This window comes from Tetrao urogallus (genome assembly GCF_951394365.1).
Source record: "Tetrao urogallus genome assembly, chromosome: 12".
NCBI classification, from domain to species: Eukaryota; Metazoa; Chordata; class Aves; order Galliformes; family Phasianidae; genus Tetrao; species Tetrao urogallus.
Window position 1 is genome coordinate 5843468 of NC_136825.1, and position 25161 is coordinate 5868628.

At 35.9% G+C, this 25161-nt stretch overlaps 1 protein-coding gene across 1 annotated transcript in view; it reads right to left on the reverse strand.

Annotated features, from left to right (window-relative positions):
* WWOX (WW domain containing oxidoreductase) overlaps positions 1-25161 on the reverse strand; it is a gene marked incomplete at both ends in the record, with an annotated part of 468452 nt that overhangs the window by 441591 nt on the left and 1700 nt on the right. Inside the window, 4 exons of the mRNA XM_079541391.1 lie at positions 2872-2978; positions 21776-21954; positions 23463-23520; positions 25089-25153. Of these exons, the coding sequence (XP_079397517.1) occupies positions 2872-2978; positions 21776-21954; positions 23463-23520; positions 25089-25153 (409 nt within the window). The remainder of the gene's footprint in view (positions 1-2871; positions 2979-21775; positions 21955-23462; positions 23521-25088; positions 25154-25161) is intronic.

Genomic DNA, 25161 nt, shown 5'->3' on the forward strand with positions numbered 1-25161 from the left:
ATTTTTCAATCTTTTGTCTTCTTGCAAAGAGCTCTAGTTGCTTCTTTCATAAGGAATTACAGATGTTCCATGAGATAACAAAAGGCATAAAAAAGGAAACATTCTCTGTCAGAAATTTAAACCTCAAGTTTTAAGGCATGCTGTCCCACAGAAAAGCCAGCACAGCATGCACATGGCTTTTGGTAATATTTTTGCTAAAATTACAGAAGTACCTATTTTATTTCTAACACAGTACACTTGAAGCACTTTTAGGACAATTAGGACACTAGCATTCCACACAGCAGCAACTTTTCAAGTTGTAAAAATGTACTTCTGCATATTAGAAGAAAATTTGGGTTTGGACATTCAGTTGAAAAGCAGGTGCTTATTTAACAAATTTCTATGCTTCAACATGTTGGACAAAGACTGTATTTATAGCACAGCTCAGAAACAAATTCAATGCAAGCAGGTAGCATAACTGCAGCCAAAAGCACTGAGCAAAATAAACATGAAGCTTTGTAAGGCTGCATCTTAAACAGCTTTTTTTTTTTTTTTTTTTTTTTTTAATTGATTCCAAATTGAAAAGTAAAGCTCAAGTAAACCCATTTCCTTTTAATTATTTTGCTTTCCTTAGGAACAAGAGGGACAAAATACTGTGGATATTTTGAAGTCCTTTATAGAACAGTACTTCCAGCCAAACTTTGAGAATTCATCTGAACCTTATAACATATGATGTTAACATTTTTCTGGAATCCTAATTTTAGGAAAGAATTACCTATTAATAACATCCTGGTCTGTTCTGACATCTATAGGCTAAAAAATAATATTTTACGTCAATATTTTAATATTAGTATCAATTAACCAAATTAATCTTTGTCTCTGTTTTCAATAAACAGGGCAAGTTCTGTGTTTTCCTCAAGATTGCTTACAATTCGATGTAAATTTTAAGCTTCTTGTAATTCATCAACTAATTCTCTCCTGGTTACACATTCCAAGTAATTAAAGTTCAGTAATAACTTATTCTTTCTGCTCCAGCACCTGCATTTCATTTGTTTATTTTCCCAGAGTCATAAATCTGAAGGACTGTCAAAGTGCCATAATATTAGCGCAATAATCAAAGTTAATTAGTCCCTCTTAATAAACAACAACAAAGCCATTACAAAGATGCATTGAAGGTCTTCCAGCTACCCAGTTTACAGATGAGATTATTTTCTGAACAATTAGAATTTGAAAACTGTTAGTAAATAAGTGCAGTGTTTCTGAAGTCATTTGAAATTCAGTGATCTTCATTCAATTACAAATTCATTAACTTCTGGTGAAGCAATACAAGCCCTAAAACTAGTACTCCTAAATTCTCACAGCCTTCAAAATGCTTAAGATAAGCTTAGAATTAAGGGAGCAATGTGGTATTTTATGGTATTATACATTAAAATAAAAGAGTGCTGAGTATCTATTATCCTAAATTAAAAAAGAAAAAAATCATAGAATGGCTTGGGTTGGAAGGAATCCCAGAGATCATCTAGTTCCAACCCCATGCCACAGGCAGGTTTGCCAACCACTACATCAGACAATAGATGAGGCTGCCCAGGGCTGCATCCAACCCGGCCTTGAACACCTCCAAGGATCAGCCAGCAGAATATCTCCCAGTGCAAGGAAACAGACAGGCAAAACTTGAAGCCTTACGCCCTACGCTTACCCATAAAGGAATTCTCTTAGAACTTCACATCTTTGAAGCAAACAAAAAGATAGCCTTAATGTGAAGTAAGGAAAAGATTGTTTTGCTTCTCAATTCTTTACTGTACGTCGTTAATATCTTCCGAGCAAGAGAAAAATATCTAAAGCCAAAGATTTTGTTTCTTGAAGAAAATTGTGGTTACAAAAGTTAGCAGCATTATAAGCATTACTTGTTTAGAAAGTAAGTGCAAAACAAACAATGCTTGCTAATAAATATCTGTAGACTAACTATGTGTAAATATTAATAATACTGATGTTCCTCCATATCCTCTGGGAGCAGCCAAAATATTTTCAGAGATTGAGAAACAGAGCTAGAACATTTATCACTGTAATTCTAGCAGGACAGAAATGAAATTCCAAGAACTTGACCCTACAGTTTATTACTTAGAGCATACAGAACTGTGTCAACAGATTTACTCCTGAAGACAGCAATCAAAGCAAGCTTGGACAAAACTAGCCTTACTAGCAAGTAAATGTTTGTATAAGGAATAAATTAAGAACACTGGACACATTAAAATAAGGGCCTTAGAAGATCTCCCAAAAAAGTAGGGAGAGGAGAGCTAGAAGGAGGAAAGAAAGAAGGGAATAGAAGGCACTAAGGGGCTTGTATTTGTGTAACAAAATGGAAGAAAAATAAATGAAAGAGGGAAGAGATGTGAAGGAATTGAGACAAATACCTGCAGCAGTGGTGTTCTGCCTGATGGACAGGGAAAGGAAAAAAACCCCTTTGTTTTTTGAGAAGTATAAGAATGATTCCATATAATCTCCTATAGTACAAAAACTATAGGCAAACAAATGGCTGTCTGATACCTCCGTGAGTACATTCTCCTTCAGCTTGTTACAGACTTTGGTTCTGGAATTACCCTGTCCTTTGAACTATGCAGTGCGCCTCAGTGGTTCTTTCAAACTTACAAAGCTTTTGTATATTCTTATATAACAATATGTCAAGCCTTACAATCCAGCACAATCATATGAAATGAAAAATCACCACCACTGAAGCAGAAGTGACCAAACAGTATATTACAAAGCAAGACAAATGCCCTTTTCCTTAGATTCTTCCATGGCAACGTAAGTACCTATTTAACTGCTGTGCATCAAAAAAGAATCCATATACTGACAAACACAGTTTAATGTTGGACATTATAAGCATTCACTTACCCATTCCTCAAGAATGCGTTGTACAGCATCGTTGCCTCTTGACATATTTCTGCAGGCCAGGATAACGTAAGCCCCATGCAGCGCAAGAGACTTGGCCGTTTCAAAACCTACGATAAAACATTTTCCCAGTCAGAAACATATCTCAGTAACAAAAGAGAGCTATATCATTAGAAGAACAGGTGAGGCACATACTGAAGTACTCTCACACTACCTGCTGTCTGACTACAAACTTGATGGTCACCTGGACCCAGCTGCTCCGAGTACAGAGAGAGAAGTACAGATCACTTTAAGCAGGACTACAATTGCATACGTTTTGCTCGATAGGCTTGGGAACTTCAAAACACAGATTCCAATTTCTCTTTTTACCTTCATCACTTAACAAAGTAGAACTCTACTTAACTCCTTACTTGCTTGACTGGGAGGGATAAGCAGGAATAAGCCTGAATAGTAACACTACAAACCTGTTATGTCTGGCAAGAGCACAGTGAAAGTGAAAGAGTATTGTAAGACCAAGTTCCAGGTGCTACAGATGCATTTAGCCTTTGGCTCATCAGTTTGAGAGCCACCTGTGGCAGCAGTGATCATCCAGAGGGACCAACAGTAAAAATCACATGGAGGTAATTGCTCCTTTTTCACAGCATACCCAACCTGTCAGACACTTCTGCCAAAAAGTGCAGATAAGAGAAATACCAAAGTGTCAAACCACTCCTGGGAAAGAGTTGCCCAGTTCACTCTTAGATTAGGTTCTACCAAGATAGATTATAATCTACTACAGCATTTTATTATATAAGCAGTTTAAAATCTTCGCTAAGATTTTGTTCAAATGATCTGGGTACAGTAACCTCATTTTTTCACCACTTAATGCCTAACAACTTCTCACAACTGTCTCATGAATAATCAACTACGCACTTTCGATACACTGGGTACAGTATCGTAGACTAAGTGGTTCACTGGATTAACCTGATGACACAATGAAAAACTAAGCCATGAAAAAAAAAAAAATCCTTCTTTTGGGTAAACCAGTGGACATGACAGTCTGCAAGCACATTCTTTCCACGTCTGAAACAAGAGGAAAGATAATTCACATTTTACTGCAGTGCAGCATTAATGAATATCCCTTTTTTTAACTTTCACACACACAGGAAAAATATACAGTGAATTTCTAAGCCTCTTTATAAACTTGTTGGCAATACTATTAATCAGTTCTTCCCTGTTCTCAATCTGGGAACTTAATTTCTCCTTTCCAAAAAGGCACTTCAGATTAATTTCCATTTGTTAATTTGGAACTGTCTTGAATTTAATGAGATCAATTCAAACTATGGAATTATCCACCAAGAGCTGCAACTATCCACCTCTGCATCATATGCAAGCTATGCAAGTGAGCGCTGTTTTGCTGCCCAATTCATTAATGAAAAGCTGCCTAGAAGCCAGTCCAAGATAAACTTTATTTAATTAGAAAGATCTGTGACAATTTACAACAGGAGACTGATGAGTTCTTGGGAGCACAGAAAGCTTATAAAGCACAGAGACTTGAGCCAGAAACTAGGTTTCTATTGGGGTGAGCTATTCCATGTTTGTGATCTATTCAATAGTACCACTGGGTGCCCATTTCCATGGAAAACTCTAACAATGGAACTCTTTGAAAGAAGCATAACATAACTTAATGAGTTCAAATTAGACAAGCTTAAACTAGAAAATGAAGAATCAAACTGAAATGCCCAGCAATTTAAGCATGTGAATAAGTCAAGGAGAAGAGGTATTTGTTTTAGCTTTATAATATTTAAAGCATGTTCATGTTTTCATTTTAAAATTTGTTTACCAAAAAAACCTATTAAGATAGGCTATCTCACTTTCAAAACACCCTGGAGCAACAAAACTCAGAGCATAAGATGTAACTTCCATTATAGAAACAAGAGACACCAAGACAAATTTAGACCATTTTCTGCAATTACATACTTATGGTATTTAAGTCCAAGTAATTTTCTTCCATCTCTTTTAAAGCCATTCATTGTACCAAGCAGCTTTAATTACCTGGGTAATTCACTGCATGCACATGAATTCAGCTACAGCATGTGCAAAGATTTCCTCTGTTCCTAATTCTACTTTAAGTGTATTTAATTAGAATTTTTCATATAACTGAAGTAAGTCACATTGTACCACAGCACTATTAGCTAACTGTATGCTTCCTGTTTTGCACAAAAGAAAACAATGCGTTCTTCACATCCTACCACATTACTAAAACTAGAGAAATGCCTGGAATATTTACTGTACTGTTATACAAAGACAGCCAGTTTAATTTGCTGGGTATGATGATGTTTAGCTAACCACACCCCATGTCACACTTTGCACAAAATAATAAATTCCATGTCATTCTCATTTACGGTTAATAACTTGATTATAAATTAAACTGAAAACGACTGAAATTGAACTAATTACAAATTCCATATTCAGTTAATAATACCACTTTGATTTTTCTTGCAAAACCAGTGACTAAAACCCTCCCTCTAGTACCAACTCCTCTTGGCTCCACCAGAGGATTATTCTTCACCCACAGGCAGATGCATTCTGAATCTTTCCACGAAATTAAGTGCTTAAAAACCCTCTGGTTGAATTTTTAACCAGCAGTCCCTCCTTCCATTCAAAATTCAGCCACAGGTCAAGTGGTGATGGATCCATCACCATAACATTTGTTATGTTCATATTATAAATTACTAACTCATTCATACACAAACTGTATTTAGAACAGTTAGATTTGTGCAAAGAGAGAAAAATAAATCCAGGTATCCCAAACCACACAATTACTCAATTCAGCAACCGAATTATTAGCTTTGTTTGGGATTGCATATAACCATTATGACTTGGTCTTTCTTTCTCCTAGTTTGTGTGAAGCAATCTTTCCAGACTGTCTACGGCATGAAAACTATCAAGAATAAGAGGCAACATGATGACTGCATCATAGAATTCACTAGGGATTAAGTTAGAACTACCTATTGAATTGCTCAGCCCTCTCAAGAGGGCAGCATTTTTAGATATGTCCTTAAAATAGATCTAAATAGTCTGAAAGCTCCTAATAAGCAGTGAAATTAATTAGCTTCACACTTTATCAAGTAACTAGGCAGGAGCTTAGAAAACTGCAATTTCAAACTAAAATTCCTGAAGTAAGATTTAGGAAGTATCTTGGTTTTCAAGCCCTTCTTATAGCTTTAGCTCTTTGTTTCTCCTGCAGAATTTAACCCTTCTTTCCTCCTTCAGTGTCACATGCATAACAGAAAGGGAGAGAAGCTTCTAAAATAGTGGAAAAGTTATCAACAGACTCATGCTGTTAAATCAAGTTTGCCAACACTATTTGTGCTTCAGCAAAATGGAGCAGTGTTTTCAACACACAGCAAACTATTTTAAAACCTAAGCCTCATGCAGGGACTGAGTATTTTAAGTACAAAACCATTCAAGTTCTAGGACGAGAAACCTTACTTGTCTGCAAGAAAATACATTAATCAAAATACATGTTCAATATGGTTTCATACAACAAAGTTAAATCACAAATATAAAACAAACATTCAAGAAGAGTCATAGCAGGATAAATAAAAAGAGAAATTTACATAATTATGTTAAGGAAGTGCATCATTGATGGAATAAAACAACCTCAATTCCACCCATAAGAATAACTCACAGAGTTCAAAAGAACCCAAACACTTCTTAAAATAATTTCACTTGCAAAGTTAAAAACTTGAATATCCTTTCATAGAGAACATACTGCATCATCACCCATTACATATTATTTGTGAGTTTGTTATTTCGGGGTTGTTGTTGCTGGACTGGGTTTTGGTTCTTAGTGTTTTTGTTTGTTTATTTAAAAGCATGTAAAACCTCATTAAAAACACAGCACATAAGAATGCACATGAACATTAAGGATTGCTGGTTACAAAAAACAAGGTAAATGCTTCCCCAAATGTGACAGGAGAACAATATATATGCTGGAAAGCAACCACATTATATTTAAATTTTAAATACAATATATTGTTCAGCAAACATTTTCTAAAACTAAGATAAATTTCAAGTGATTACTCTGGAAATTTTGAGAGGTATGAGCTTTCTGAGGTCACTGCTCCTGTTCCTTAACGAGTTCTAATTTGACACTCTGAAATGACAACCCTGTTTCAGAGCTACATTAAGTAAATACTACAGCACAGCTTTTCACATCAGCAGAGAACATTAAAGACTGATAGTAGAATTAATAAGAGCTACCTGAACAGTAAGTGTATGGGATTTCCTCCAGGCATTTAAAACCTTTCAGCCCTTTATTTACATCAAAGACTCAAGAACTAGCATCGGATTTCATTTTTCATAGTCTATGATTTTTCAACACCATACTCTCACTTCGTCTATCCACAATTGACTTCTGTCAGTGAATCTGGGGACAGATTTTCAGCTAATGGTCTCAATTAACGAGCAGTATGCATTGTTCAATTAATGCCAACTCAACATAAGCCAAGTGAGTGTATGCGTCTGTCACACAGTACAACCTCCTCTAAAACAAAGAAAATAATTCATTGAGTGGAAAAGTGATCTGATGATTTATTAATTAAGGGGCACTACAGAACCCACGTACCATTAGCTTGTAGAGGACTTTGTAAAGAATTTGCAGCAGGCATTTAAATGTTTGGAACTAGCTTTTTTAGCGTTTTTTTGTTTTGTTTTGTTTTTATTCTAAACATAGATAGGAAATTTTGAATACACAAAAAGAAATTCAGAAACATTTCAGACAGCAAGACTTTCAGCTTCTCTGAAACACTCCACAAAACACTGGATCTGTCACTTACAGCACACATGAACAGCAGAGTTGACATCTTTCTTTCCAAAAGCTCAGTCCTCTTATTTAAAAGCCTACAGGGTTTGTTTGCCTTTAGCTTCTTGAAAAGGATTTCTTCCCTTCTCTCCATTGATAGAAGAGTTCTGGAGGCCCTGAGGTTCTTCCCATGTGCTGCAGTAACAATTTCAAGCTGTCACAACTCCAGCCTTCCTTGAGCCCTATGTCACAGGCCGTCTGAATGTAAACCACAAGGAATTCCAGAAGAAAGCTTTCTTACCTTCCACTACTGTAAACATAGCAAGATCAAATAAATGAACAAAATACTTATGGAATTGAAAGTGAAATGCATTAGCCTGTGTGTTACGTGTTCCTGGTCTTTCATAGCATAGCACGTTATTTATGGACTGCAGAAAAGTGAAAACCAACTAATTTTGTAAGCACAAACATTTTATCTCATTAAACATTTATATTATTTTCACAGCTTTGGCCAGTTTGTTTTTCCACTTACACTGTTCACAAACTTTCACGTTACATTCTAAATTGCAGTACACATCTTTCAAGTTCTTTATAAACAGATTTGCAAAGTGAAGTGCGTTAATTTTCAGAATCCATGTGTGATTTTTTTTTTAAATATGTATATTTTTTTAACACAACAAAGGCAATTCAAATCCAGTTTTACTACGAAGAAGAATGAATTGTGAGAAGGTTGAATACCGAGAACTTTGAACAAGTCATCTTCACAATCCAAAATACAGCTCCTCTGCTGGTATCTCAGCAAACAAACTAGATGCTTTTGTCTTTTGAGATTTGATCAAGAAAACTATATATAAATGGAAAATACTTTTCTCCTATGCAGCCCTAGATTTACTTCAACTTGAAAGAGCTAAGTATTACTGAAACAAACCCAATGTGCTCATGCAATAGACGGAATGAAACAGATTCAAACATGCCAAAGTGATGTGAATTTTGAAGTTACATAAACTTCTCTTCTGGTTGCATGCTGCAACAACAACATGTGATTTAGGGAAGAATCTTTTGCAATCAAGATCATCTTTGCCTGTGTTAGTAGCTTAAGGGCACCTCACATCGATTTGGAGTGATGGCAGCCATATATAAATTATCACATTACTGAATTTTCAAAGCCCCAAAACCACCACGTATCAGAATCATTTGGCCACAACTGTACTGCTTCAATACAAGTATTTAGGATAAAGTTTTAGAGAGACACTATTAAAGTTGCTACAAATGAAAGCTTGCAAGCAAATAAAACACCAAAATACTAACAGACTAAGTTTTTTAAAAAGCAATTAACACGAAATATTAATACTACCTTTGCTTCAATGTATTTGCAGGCAATGGTAACAACACATACTGATTTCTTCATTTAGAAGTGTGATGTTATATGACAGGTAGATCTTCCTGCCTCTCCTTTTGTGTATGAATTGGACAAAGCTATTTTTCTTGGAGCCATAACCCGCTGAAAAAGCCAACCAAAATTAACAGGATGACTAACAGATTGAGTTCTGTTTTCCATCCAGCCAACTTATAAATATGAACTCATTACATACCATACTTTGCAATATACTGTTCTTGGCAATTAAAAAGTTATTCCCAATAAGAAGTGTATTGCCATTATCATTGGCAGAACTCAAGATACTTTGATCTGAAGGGATTATAACATTGGACAAACATGAAAAATGCTCTTATGTTGATGATATTTTTAAGATTTGTGACTCTGTTCCTCTAAAACAAATTTAAAAATCTATCATACGAAGCAAAGAAAGGTAACTGAATAACTGAAGACAAATAAAGCAAATAAAAAGTAATGACAAAGCGTAACATTACAAATATACCACAGCTAAGAGCCACAAAATTGGAGTCGGATCTGGTATCTACTGTTGTTCTACTGCTGAAAGACTGCTACCAATCCACTTCAAAAACTCAGCACATGAACACAGCAGGGACTTCAATCTCTTTAGCTCTGTTAAAACTTAATACTGACAGCTATATCAGCTATCAAAGGCCCAGTTTAGCTTAGATTCAAAACCACATTTCCTATCTCTCATGTTGTAAAGTGTTACAATTCAATGCAGGTATTGCAGTAACAGTCAAGGGTTCCAGCTCAGAACAGACTGTCCTGTGAAAGGTATACATATTGCATACAGACTCGAGTTCCCATAGGACCTTATTGTAGTTGTGTAAAAGTAATTCCCATAGACCACTAGATGTCTGTCCCTAAAATATAGGGAGACATTGACTCTTAAAAAGCTGCAAATTTGAACAGACTTTGATGTTCTTAAACAAACTTCATTAAAACACAGTAGGAAACAAAGTCAAAACTGCATAGATCAATCAGATTTCTCAGTTGCTAGCTCTGTTAGGTGCCTGAACATTGGCAAGGAATTAGACAAAAGAGAAGGAGAATTGCAGGTTAAGAACTAACTGTGGAACCCCTTTTTATCTTTGATACCTGCTCCTTCCATCAGATGTACATCCGCTATCAGAAATCTCAGTCAAAGAGGACTCAGATACAAATTTTCCATTTCAACTAATGCCAAAACTGTGTCAATATTATACACTGCTATAAGAGAGAAGCCTCAGTCTTAATATCTGATCTTGCTTTTCATCTATTAAATGATAGGATCATGCTTCTAGCAAACTCCAAACAATCTGCCTGAATACTTTTTCAGCGCCCAACAGAAGTTACCATACAGCAGCTTTTTTCCCACCAATTCTAAAATCATTTGCAGGCATTAACACAACTTGTCATACCTTAGCACTACATCTGCAACTGAAAATTGCTCTGTTTGAGCTTTTTCTTTACAGTGTTTCTCCAAGCATAGAATAAGTTCATGTTTTCTTTTGATTATCTATAAAAATGTCAGTGTGGCTTCCTGCAAGCAACTCAGCCAGTTTTGCCTGACATGAATCAACTACTGCATTTAAAATGAATATATCAGAATTTAGGATTTGGCTTTATAATTCAAGGTTTTGTGAAAATATGGGTGGGTTTGGTTTGTTTTGTTTGTTTTTTTCCATTTTCATAAATTATTTCCTTTGTAACAGATAACATATCACAGAGGGAAAATAAGCATCTGAATATACAGCAACTCATTGCACAACAACTGTCTAAGGTAAGAAAAAAAAACCAACAAACTTTCTACCTGAAGTTCTACATATATTATTACCAAGGTTGAAGAACAAGTTGAATGTATTTTTACAAGAAACTTGAGCTAGCAACTTTGCCCTGAAATGAGAAGTTATTTTAGTGTGACTTATAGTCTCAATTTTAGTAAATGAAAAGCTAAAATTCCTCTTCTCAGAATTACATCTGTTTATATTCATAAGGGACAAACAAAATATTTTGTTAAACTACAGTTATGTTAATACACTCCTTTTGTTCTTAATGCAAAATGAACACTTTCAAACTAAGCTTAACTAAAATCTAGAGTACCGAAAAGTAAAAAACCTGCTCAGTGTAAATTAACATCAAAGCAGCATCTCAAAAAAAACCTAGATCAGAACTGAGTCATCAAATTTGACATGGCACTTACAGCACATGATTTCCCAGTCAGCAACCATTTCTGAATGTTTAGTCACTAAGGGATAAGCGACCAGGTTTTAATTTAAACAAAAATCAGTCTATTTAGGAGTACCATTACTCAAATGTATTATTAAGGAAACAAATAAATTTCTTGTGCATGTTATTGTAGCTTCATATATATTTTATAATAAGGCTGAGGGAAGCTAAAGAGAAGCAGCAGCAACAAAACTCACAACACTCACAGACATAGTAAAGCATTAAGGATTAACTAACATCAGTAGCAAGTATCAAAAGGCTCATAAAAAGACTCAAGTTTCTAGCTAATCCAATGGAAACAACTCAGGAGTGTGTAAGAAGTGCCATCATGAAAGCGCTCATAACTGGGTCTATTAAAAATCCTGATCAGATACTCAGGATCAGCTAGGTTTTCAATGCTGTTTTAAGGCGCATATACTTCCTTCATCTTACCCCCAAAAAGCTTTGTGGGGCTCTCTGCCCCACCACTGCTATTTTTAAAACACCTTCTCACACAAACCTTCTCAGATAGCTGAAAAAAGGCCAGGGAATTTTAAAAAATATCTTTGACCGTCTCAAGCTTTTTTTTTTTTTCTTTCATTTTTTAAAAGTCACATTAAAAGACCACATTCGGAGCAGAGAGAAACGAGACTGGCAAACTCTCTTTCTCTAAAGCTGCTCTTTGCATCAGCAGTAGCTTTAGGCAACAAAACAGCTTTTCCCACCAAAGCAAAAATGGAGAAAAAAGCCAGAAGTTTTCTAGTTACTTTTCCAGTACACTTCTGTTCTATAAGCCAACAGTACCATAGCTTTCTGTACTGCTGAGCTGAACCCTAATTAAACATAACAAAAAAATTAGTTGCATGTTTTGAATCTCCTTTTGGCAAGAACAACAGTGCAATGTTAATGTAAGAAGTAAATTTAATAAAGAGAAATATTTCATCCAAGGCAGAATAATTAAAAGACATACTGTGCTGTCAGCTAAAGCACTAGATCCTCCAAGCTTTAATCTCTAAGTTATTTCATGAGAAATACTCAATTGTATGTAAAGATACTGAAGAAGTACTGCAGCATAAACTGAACCAAACTGCTTTTCTTAAAACAAACTTGATATTTATTTAGATACGCAAACAGAACATATGCAAGACAAATAAATAATAAACCAAGTTTCGGTCCTGAATAGTTCACAGTTTAGGTCAACGAACGTGTGTTTAGATCAAACACATGCAGCTAGGTGCTGTTCTGAAGAGCTCACAGTTGTGCTGTGGGGAAAAAGGAACAGATAAGCAGGCTGAACAGTACAACACTGTTGATTTCTGGCAGTCATTACCCACATCTGTCTTCAGGGAAAATGAGGTAATACAATTTGTTCAGTTAAGCAACTGAAGATTTTAATACAAGAGTAATTTCAGGATCCTACGGAACGCACTGAATACAGGAAGGATGCAGTTTCTCATTCATTCTGGTGCAAGCAAATGAAAGGAGACAGCCAGAAAAGGGAAAGAAAAGAGACACAGAGGTTTGGAAATTTAAAGTCCTGTGTAATTTCTTTAAAATTCTACTTTTTCTGGATTAGATGGTATTCATAATGGGTACAGACCTCCGAAGGTTCAAAATTGGCAAACCTTTTGGGTGTGTTTTAAACTACGAAGAAAAGAGGGAGATGGGAAGCTGTTATGTAACTCAAATGTTCCACCACGTGTTTCCAACATAGAAAGTAAGGCAGAAGATGGAGTTCTGAAACAAAAAATGAAGAGCAAGACGAGTATTAACAAAAGCTGTCCGCACAAAAGAAAGAAGGATGGAAAACAAGAATTAGAAATCATTAAATTGTAGCGTAAGGCCATGTGCAAAGAAATTTATTTATTTTAAGTCCTCTTCACCTCAGCTTCCAGCACATGAAAATACATCAAGCGTACTCTCCCACCACAACTAGGGTATATTTGCTTAGATGACCACAGTTATGGCCTGCCTGCTAACAGCTGGAATACTGGCAACCCACACAGAAGCTGAAGGACTTCTGACTGAATCATCTTTGAAGTCACGTTTTCGTTCATCTACCAAAAACTTCAACCTCACTGGTTTGGGGAAGGGAGTGTTAAATCCAAAAATGCATAAGTATAAAAAAAATTAATATCTAAAATAGGAAGAACTGCCAGGAGAAAGAGCATACTTGACATTTTCAAAAACCCACTGTTTTTCAGACATAAGTCACACATTATGACATTATTGTAAGCAGGTAGAAAGCAGAATTGTTACCTACAGCTAGCAAGAATCAAACTGAATAGCGCACTGAAGATCATCCAGAAACCAGCCTGCCAATTCCTGCTTCAGGAATCCAGCCTGCTTTTTCTACGACATGTTCCCTAGGTAAATAACTCTGTGAGCATAGAGTCTACGAAGTGATACGTATTCATCAAATTACATCACATACCATTACTAAGCATAGCTCTGCCTTACATTGCAAACACAACTTTTTGTTTTCCTTAAGTGTTTAGCAGATACAAGGCCCAATCAATATCCCTTTGATCACAGATTAGATTGAAAAATATATACAGTTAAGACATCTTCTCAATCTTCATTCGCTCAGGATGCTAAGTGTGCTGCCAAGCAGGTCACGAGCATTTTCACATTTCTCTAAGGTAGAAAATAACTCAAATTTACCTTTGGCATTAAAAAAAATCATTCAACAAGATTTATACCTCTCAGCAAGTGCTTGCAGCTGGATTTAGACCCAAACAAATAAGGAACTTTTCCAAAAACGTTTTCTTTATTCATTTCTAGTAGTCATATTTTCTATTCTATATGCCTTAACTACACATTCCACTGAAGAACGGGACTAGTTCTCAAGTACACTTTTTTTTAACACAGAACAATTCCCATTTTGAACTGGAAAGTGGATATGGACATAATCTCTACGCTTTGATCAATTACTGCAGCCATATATTGCTATAAATATAAAACAAGATTAATTATGCATTTCCCAAAATCCCAAGTAGCACACTTAATGTCTGTAACGGAAGCAAGAGACACTTCTCATGCTTGCCAGCAGCAGAAGAGCATAACCGAAAACTCTCAAGGCTTCTGGATCTGTGAATATACAATATTGCATTGTTCTCATTTATTTGGCTGTACTGCAAGTCAACGATAGATCCTTCATACAAGCTTTTAAACAAGCAGTGATTTTTTGCCTAAAGGCAGCTTTTTGACTATCAACACAAACAAAAAATGCCCAACAAGTTTTATGATTTCAAGTTTAGATATCAAAAATAAAGGAAATCCAATTAGAGAATCGGATACAGCTACTTAAACAATGAATAGCAAGTAGGCAACAAATACAGCCTCTGCAAAGATATCGTAACCTAGAAATTTGTTATTTCTTCAAGCAACACTGATTCCTCTGAACCTCAAGTTACAGTACATGCAAATGATGGAAGTAAATATAATCAACACTGAACTGCGACAGTTGCTTGCCCACACACACCTACCAGAAAGTAAAAGGGCAAGGAGGACAAGAAAATGAGCACCACATAGGAAGACTCCTGTTCTGCAGATGTTGTTCTCCTGTAAAATGGATTCCAGAAAATACAAGCATGGGCATACAGCTCCATCCCATCCTTTGCTAAAAAGGTTCTATTACAAGAAGTAATCATTATTGAACCTTTTCGTTCAGATGCAATTTCTTACACGTTACAACAAGTTTCATGTGCATTGTGAATTTCAGGCAAGGTTGATGAAGTTCAATAACTTGGCTAACCAACCATGTGTACTACTCATTACAGAAGTAATAAATAGATTCATCAAAATGGGCATGAAAAGCAGTATGAACATCTGACACCATTTTCAGCTTACTCAATAAGAAAAATAAATTGTGTAAGTCCAAGAGGACTTTTTAATATTTACAGTAGGTAACAAGTAGACAGTAGCAGCCTTATGTGAAACAGAGCAATACCAGTATTCCACAATACTAAGCCAGAGTAAAACTAGAGCAGTGGTACTCATGAAAAAATTAATCACTGTGACCGACCATAAACCATAGAACTCACACCATAACTTAAAAGAACCCCCCTTCAGAGATTATTCAGAGCTTAGAAAAGTAGCTTTTAGTAGTTTAATTGTTCAAAACACATCAAGACTAATGTGACTGACAGCTACTAACGTTCAGCAAAAGAATGACTTAGGAGGTCCATCCCGCAGGCGCTTTCCCTTTGTTACACCATGCTTTTCCATACTGATTACGCACATAATGTACGCCAGTAACAAATAAAAAATTCAAAGAAAATACGTCATGCCTGCAAGCAGCAGCCTCAGCTAGATAACAACAGTACTCGCATTCCCCAAAAGCTTTGGTACAACAAAATTCATGCCCACTAGTAAGTACTGGACTTCTGTGAAAAGCAACACTTCAAAAAAAAATTGGTAAAGTACGCTTGGGTTTTTAAGATGTGTTAAAAAAAAATAAAACTCTTTTGTAGAGGCTTATATTTTATAGTACAGGTACTTCTGTGGTTTAAGATAATCCATGCTGAGTTTGGTCAACACGCATGGATCACAGCAGCTTATGTATCAGCCAGTGATTCTGCCAGGACAAAGCATGCACACAACCCAGCTGCACCCAGGCCAACAAGGCTTTTCTGCTAAGGTTCACAAAGGAAAAACTACAATATACATCAAAGAACAACTCTCTCGTGCATCCAGAAGCCCAGTAAATACAAAACTATCCCATTAAAATAATCTCAGGAATAGCTAGGATACATCCAAGAAAAATAATTTAAAGTTAAACATAATATAAACATAATATTACATATATATACATACACACACACACACACACACATATATATAGTCTGTCTCACAATAAGCCCTGAAATCAAACAATTAACATCCACTTCTGTTCTTAACATCCACTTCTGTTCTCCCATGTGAGTTACTTCCAGCATGAAAACGTACAAGCATGCAAAGGCTGTAATAATTCATCTAATACAACAGCTTACACTGGTTAATTGACAACACAAGATCTACTTCCTTAGCAAAACCCATTCTTTCCTTCTCTCTGCACTTCACTCTACAACATATGCAGAGAGCCTTCTTAGGTTTCAATTTATTAATCTGCACAAATTGATAAATTTGTCTCTGAATCATTCAAACTGTTTTCATTAAATAGAAAAAAAAGATTAATAGATGTGAGAAAAAGACCATTCAAGAGGCATTGCCAGAAGTTTGCTTCACCACACTGCATCCCTTTTTTTCCGTTCTCATGAGGAAAAAAAAAAAAAGTGATGCAAATAATAGGAAATTACTAGGAACCAAACTCCTTGCTATTTACTCTCCATTATAAGAAATACAAGAAAAGAGATTTATACTTAAGAAAACTTTGAACAAAGTCAACACATGAATAGAATGGAGAAAAATATTAAAGACCAAAGCCAGACAGATGTATTTTATCTTAGAAATTGTTTTGTCCAATACAAACTCTCCAACAAAAACAGGCTGCTTTTTTCAAGATGATAAAATTCAAGTGTTATAGCATGGGAAAGAATTCAAAAACCACGCATGGAACCATACCGTGAAACTGAAACAGAGCACTGTTTTGAGCAGCTCCTTTGTAGAAGTCCTACCAATATTATAATTTTTAAAAATCATTCCAACTGAAAACAAGGGATAGATAATATTAAAAAAAGTTTGTGCTTTCAAAGAGAAACATAATTTTTCAAGAACAAGGTTTGATACAGCTCAAAAATAGAGCTGAACTATTCCTCCCTGACAGATTCAAACACCAGCAGGCTTAGAGCACCAAACGCCATGCACTACAGCAAAAGACAAGGAACATACTTAAGACACTCAGACTAATACCATGAAAATGAAAGTCCTCAGTGGTATTTGCAAGGATCTGTTTTTATTCTTTCCATATGATCTCAGTTTGAGTCAAATTAGACCATTCAGTGCTCTAATTAGGATTCAGCAAATGTTACCTACTTCGAAGAGGCTGATAAAAGCCAGCCTCAGAGAAATGCTACATTGTCCACAAGTCATCTCAGCAAGTTGTGCTACTAGAAAGATTCCTCACCTTCACAAAACTTTCCTCATTACAGGTACAGAGCAATTTTTGATCAACAACAACTCATCTCTCTCCATTCCCAATAGAGCACATTGGTAAAAACTCTCCAGCAGTGCGCTACAGACATTCAGCCATCTCCACAAGAAGTTTAACTTCGCATCCCCTACACATATTAGCTTAAAAACCCATTACTGAATTAAGTACTCATCAACAAACGCTAACCACACCTGTAATGCCCTGCATGAGGAAGCTTTCTGAGTTTGGGGCAGGTGATACTGTGAAAGGCACATGATAAAACACACAGCCACGCGACCCATAGTTATCACTAAGGCACCAGCATGGGTGAATGAGATGTTATCACTTAACATTATCATCACAGTAGCACGTAAGTAAATTGTCAAGTTACCCATTGTCAAAATGGTACCTTCTACACTTTCAGTGCTCAGAGGTGTTTGCGGAATTACACAAACTCACTGCAATTAATTATGCCATTTGATAGTGGGAATACAGCTCAATAAATATGTTTACAGCACATTTCAAAAACTTCATAGGCTCTATTCTGTTCTGCTATTTGAACTAAAACATGAGTTATAAGTCTAATTCTCTTCCCCCTATAGCTGATATTGGATAATCAAGAATTAACTACATTTATTTAAAGGGATGAAATGGAAGTAACTTAAATCAATTTAAAAAGAAGGATTAAAAAAACAGATGCTAACTGTATTTTATCTTTCCACACAAAACATAATACACAAACAGAATCAAAAGTAAAAAGCTACGGGAGAGGAGTAAAACAGAAACTTCTGCTTTTACTATTTACAACTAGAGAGGTCAGTTATCCAAGAGAGCCTAAGTTATAAAGCAGGCATTTATAGTAACTACATATCCCAATCTTTGGCATCAGCACAATGAAAGCCGTTAATGTTGAAGTTTTGTCCAAAAAAATAAAAGAAATAAAGATAGCTTCTCACACCAAAAGTATTTGGAGATTGAAAACTCATTGAAGAAGCGAGTGACTTTTTAAGAACCGATTAATAGCACTTTTATATAACTTTCCTCCTAGCTAAGACTTCATTTCATAACAATAAAAGCACCAGGTGAGAGAATTCTATTTAACCAAAACAGTAACTGACAGTTGTTGTTTTGGTTTTTTTGATTGTTTTTTTAAATATCATCTCTGATAAAGCATAATCAAGGAAAACATTAAAACAAATGGCATTATAACTGAAGTTTCTGGATTTTGTTCAGCATTTTAAAAAGTCATGCGGCTCGAAGCCATAAATGCTTTACATTTTTTAGAGACAATTTGTGCTTCATCTGGGCATCCCTCAGAAAGGCAATTCAGAAATGTTTTTGACCTTCACATAGCACAAAATGAAACATATTACACTAGCAGTTGATTGTGTTTGTGTTAGTTTGGATGTGATAATGAATGCAGTCTTGCAAAAAAATCTGGGAAACAGATTTTTAAGTCCTTCGTGGAACCTGTTTGACTGCACAGAACATACACATTTTGCCTCCATAATATACCACCACAGCACTTACAATTTGCTGCTCATTCATATTCTAACAGTCATAACAGGCTAAACACAACTTTACCTGGTACAGGAAATAGAACGTGTATTTCAAGGTCACGTCACTGTGTGAATCCTAAAACTACACAGCAGCATACACCATAAGGCACAGAATAACAAATTCGCTACACTTTCCCTGATATTAAAAACAACTGTTCTTTAAAAAAGTAATTTTGAACAGTTGAAAGTGCAACACGGTTTACAAAATAAAGCTTAGATAACATCTGATGTATTTCTTAATTTTTATTATTATTATTTAATCTTGCTCTGATAAGAATACATACACAACATTTCAGGCGCTTTTACCAAAAAGTAGCAAAAAGCACCTGGTTGCTTTTGTTCAACATTTCCAAAGAGCAACAGAGCCCTCTAGTGAAACAATCAGAAAGCGATATTTTATCCGAACAAGAAGCAGGCCAGAGAACTACTGCCTCTTTAACCTTCCAAAATTTAAAAATTTAAAAAGAAAAAAAAAAAAAAGAAAATGTTTCACTGATAACTCTTGATCTCCTATGAGCTTCTTGTACTGTAAGAACAAAGTAACTCTTTAGCCATCGTCAAGTCGCTAATGAAAATTAATTGCATATGTAATGAAAATTAATGGCATATGTATAATTCTGTATTTTCTAGCACAGGGAATAAGCTCCAAAATTGCTTAGACTACGCTCAAGGTAGTATTTCCACATTAGTATTTCCACATATTTACACATTCAAATTAGTATTTCCACATGGATGAGCCAAGAACAGTACACAGACATACTAAAGCCCACATGGATCTCCACACTGGAATCCATTACACAACAGACATGTTCAAAGTATCTGTGTGACTTTTAGCAAGCTAACATAACAGACATAAATCCCAGAACTGCTTTCTCCTTAAGCCTTTCTCCAAAAGCAACCAGTAAATAACATCCAACAAGAAGACTGGAACTACTGCAACACTAACTGCAACATGTTATGCATGAGCTGAATTATACAGGCCATAACACCATCTTAATCAAATATATTTACTACATCAGCTTCATAGTTCTGTACTCTCTATGTCCCAGCTTCATAAAGAAGTACATGCCTAAGGCTTATTTCATTAATACTTCAGCTTGTGGTATGCGTTTGGTCTTGGTATGGTCTTTGGTACGCATCTGACATGGGGTAAAACTAAAAGTGTATGCAGTACACAGTAAGTCTGTGTCAGTAAATTGTAAGAGTGCATAAGCATAAACACACATGCACACACACGGGGCTGAACAGTACACAAACTCCTGTGTAAATGTGCTTACATGCATTAACTTTAAACTGAAAAAAAGAACAGGTCAAAAAAGAAAAGAAAAAAAAAAAAAAAAAAAATCACATGCATACTACCCAGCCAGCTGGTGAATTAACAAAGAGAGCCAATAAACAACAATTCTTTGTTACTTCAGATGCTCATTTTACAACGTGTTCTTATAGTCAATAGTTTTGCCTGTGAACAAGACCTGATGCAAGGATAGCTTGCTTGTGATCACTCCAGATTATGAATTAAGGGAGAAACCAAGGAAAAAGCCTTGACCAAAGCATCATACACCTTGGATTAATCTTTCACCATCTATGAAACAACTTAGCTCATTCAGCAAGTCTGAGCAGCAGCTCTTCTCCTGATGAAGCTCTCATTCTTAAGTGTTCTGGAACTGCACAGTTGTACACAGAGCAAATTCTGCAGCTGGATACAGTTTCAAGACATTCTGTACTAAAAATGCAGAGTGTAAATCTTACAGGAAAAAACACAAACTTTTTGTGGATGCTTGCTGCACTAACTGCAATACTAATCTACAGGACTATAACAAGGACTACAGGATACGTGCACAAATTGCTAACTAAAAAAAAAGCTTTAAATGTTCCATCTGGTACTTGTCAGATAACACTGCTTTTCCAGTGTTCTTGGATATTTCAGTCAAGATCCTACTCTAAAAAGTTTGCATAAGGGTTTTCAATATTCACAAGGTCCCACCATGAAGAAAATGGAAAAAGTACAGTCCTCATAAGTGGGGAAAAAGTGTTATCTAGGATCTAGGTGAATCCTAAGTTTACCTAACATGTTCAAATCTGACATCAAACCACACTGATGGTTCTTGTACTTGTGGCTCCTCCTTTGCTGAGGGGAACTTCAAACAGCCTAGCAAGTTGGAGAAGGAATTCTCTTTCCTCAATACAGCCTCAAGAGCCAAACTTCAGGACAAAAATAAAACAAAAGCAGCTATATAATAGTTGCTCTCAAATATTCACCAACTACAGGAATAACATTACCTAACAGATATTTAGACAGGACGCACGTCTAAAAGAATTTATGAACCAGCTAGAAAATACTAAGAGAACACAGACGTTCCTTTTTGCCTCAAACAATCAACCACTATAGAATTCTAACACAAGTTCATCATCAGGCAGAACATATCTCCAGAGATAAAGATCCCACAGTCTCTGCAGAAAATCTTTACCTGAGTTTACTTGTTGCCATTAGAAAGTTTTTCCTCAATATTTTGTCTGAACTCCCTTGCAGCATTACAAACCTTATTCCTTGTCTTAGCCATCAAGATGATAAAAAAAGAAACTATTCATTTCCCCTTAAGTCACGTTTGATATATTTTTATGACATAAAATACTTCCATCAATATTTACTAGACCAAAAAAATCAGTTGCTTCAAAACTTTGTCATCCACGTGGCTCTCCTCTAAGCTCCACATACACTGCACTTTTATTACAAAAAGTACACAAGCCTGAACAAAGTTTACTGTCTAGAGGCTTTAGATCCACATGATGTGAAACACATTCAAATACCACAAGCATACAGATATTCAGAAAAACTCATTATGACAAATTAGCCTGTAAGACAAAGATTGTCACACTTTACTGTACGTGTAATGGCAACCTACCTATTCCCGAATTTGCACCTGTGATTATAACCACTTTTCCACTCAAGTCACGACCCTGAAGTATTTCCATCGCAGTACTGTTTCCATCATATTTTTGTCTAGTAGGTGGCTTTACTGGATTATCTTCAACTGTAAAGGCCAATCTTGGATCCAGATAGGTAGTTCTTTTGTTTATGTGGCTGTAAAAGAACAGAAAAATTACACCACTTTGACCATACTGTACTTGCATATAATTTTGTGTATTTCAACCACTGTTTTGTACTATTCCATTTTATTATTTAAAAGCCCCAAAGTCATTTTTTCCCCACTTTTGTTAAAATTATGCTAGTTATTTTACTAGCTCTTTTTCTGACAGTGGCAGTGTCCATGAGAAACTGTATACAGATCCACTACAATTTGATACTGGAGTTGACACTCACATATAAACAGTATTTTCTCACAGGAAAAAGAAGATCACATTATACTAGGGAATACTACCTTCTATATAGAGCTCTTCAAAAGGGACCTGTACCACTCCTTGAAGCAATATGCCAACAAGAAATAGAGCTCAGTACTTTTTTTCTTTTTTTCCATCTTCTCCTTCAAACAACTGAAAACAAATAACTTCATATCAGCTATGTTAATGGCTTTATTTGGTCAAGTTTACCTTCCTGTAACACAGGTTAGCTTTCTTCAGACAGTTATCAGAAAGAGCAGTAACTTTCAGTCTTCAGCCCTTTGTAACAGGACAAAGAAGCTATGTGATTTTGGCCTGTAAATATTCTTAATTCTGCCATGTCAGTCTAAGATAACTATTCCTTTTGATCCTGTTCCTGAAAATACACAGGAAGGAATTGTTCTCAGAAATCTTTTCCTGCTTCTGTGAACCTCTCTCTTAGCCTTCTGAAGTTCTACACTACCTTAATTCTCATCCACTTTTCTTTCAGTTCTTTAGACTGCAATGAGTCAGAGATGCAGCAATTTTGTTTCCATCTTTTACCTTCAAAGCAGCATTGTAACAATACCAAGTCATGAAATTACCATTATGTTTTTGAAGTCACATGCTGCTGGTCCTTGGAAGCAGCGAAATTGCTTCTGGTAAGTTCTTTGCCACACTAGGCAGAGTCATTAGGAATATCACTAATGACATACAGGAAAAAGCTGACTCATCCAACTGGTGACAGGGTCCCTAGCTACAGAACACTTCTTAAGAAGTGGCCTTCTTCCTGGAGACGTCCCCCTTTTGGAGGCTAGCCCTTAAATGAGCCCAGGAGGGACCCCTTCCAGTCATGTGGGAAGGGCAGGTGAATTGCTTGCACCTGTGCTTACTGGGCCAGCTACTCCTTCAACAGGTGCTCAATCACTAGTTCAGGTCATGGTATAACAGTTCTCTTACACATGCAGAGGGTGTTGGTGAAGTTAAATAAACTGAATGCACCTACATAAACATTGCCTGAAGATCCATTGGCAATCTGTCACTTCAATCTGCCACCCAAGTTAGTATTTCTACACACAAGGAATTATTCAGTAAATCACAAATGTAAATTTAGAAGTTGCTAAATCCATAGTAATTACATACTGATTAAGTTTTATACATACTTTATAAGTTTTACTTATAAATAGTGTCTCTGTATCATAACAAAAAAAGGCTACCCAGCCTAAAACAGCTGTTCTACTTCTCCATATTCTACATCTTTATAATACTTACTCTACGAAATAGACCTGTCCACTTTCATCAGTCTCCTGCTCCCATCCATACGGCAGACCTAGGAAAAACAAAAACATTACCTCCTTACAGGCATTTGAATACAATCAGATTCGAAGTTCCTGATTTCTCAAATAGATGTTGGTAACAGCTTGTATTATTTCTGTAGGTAATTCAGGCTCCTGCTGCACTTAAATATTGGAACTTGAAAGGAGAGTTGCTTTCTTAATCACACACAATTTTTCTCTAAAGTACAACCTAAAGAGCTTATACAATTGTAATGACCAGCATAGTAGGTAATTCTTCATACAGATTACATCATATTATAGCACAAAACAGCAAAATGTTACCATGGTTTCTAGTACATACATATACAGGTGTCTGTACACTTGTACACTAAACTGTATGGTTTAGTACCTAACCCTGATAAATTAAATTGTCAAAACACTGAACTAAATGTAGGAAAAGTTATATACAACGTAACAGTTGGAAGATCAGAACCCTGCAGGAAGGAAGTATGGGATATGTTAGATCAAAGATGGAAAAAACACTCAAGTACTGAACAGAGCATTTTCACAGCATTACTGAACATAGGTGAAACTGGTTGGTTATAATTGCATCAGTTCAAAATCTAGTAAGAACATTTAAGTTATAGTCCCATAAGGAAAACAAATATGGACTGTCAACAGATTTTCCTTAGGGGCTTTAGTTCTTCTCCAGAATAATATAAGCAAAGTATAAGTCACAAAACCTCAACTGCATAGTAACAGCATCACCTGGTATGTTCTTGTACACTATGCTCCTTTTTCATTACCCAAACTAGGTATAACAGGGACTTTTATATTATCATCTATGTAGTATTAGTGTATTTAAAATATTAGAATTCTGCACCATTTATCCACTTACACAAAACATTTTAGATGAAAAGCTTTGTTTGCAATCTCTTTTTTTAAAAAAACATTTAGTTAAGCTTTCTCTTCAAATATCCAGTCAGTCCTACTCAAAAATCCTACCAACGAATATAAGCTCTTCTTTTCTCCAAAGCCACATTCTAGCTCAGATACGGTTAAGAGGTCATCATGAGGGTTTTTCCTGCTTCAATTCCCTGCTTCACAGAAGTATCCCTAAGTACACCACACAGAAGCTTCTGGGAAGATCTGATTCAAGGCCCTTGAGAAATCATATGGCTTTGGAAGAGTTCTGCAAGAATGGGTATCTTCTGTTCTGACACAAAAGTTCAACAGTTAGGGAAAACAATAAAAAAGTGAGACTAATGCGACTTCCCTCTGCACCAGAGATACATGGATGGGCAGTTACAAATACTAAATACTGTATCTAAAAGACACTAGGACACAAGAATCCAAACTGAGAATCCAAGCCTGTGACAAAGCATTACTACAAATGCCTTCACTCTGGACTCAGTACTTTATCTTTCTGGAACAATATAAGAAAGCCATACATCTGCAAAGCAAACACAGAAACAATCACATCAATCAGTAACACCCCATTGAAATCAGCTATATTTTCCAACCTCAGCTTGTCTAGGTGAGAGATCAATATAGCTCCTGCATAATCTTCAACTGATTTCTGTAACGTAATTTTACTTCGTTACAAAAGTTTAACACAAACCTCCTGCAACACGTTTCCTCTTCCCAGACTTAGGATGTTCCCACTGTGTTTTTTCTTCCAGGTGACTGTAGGG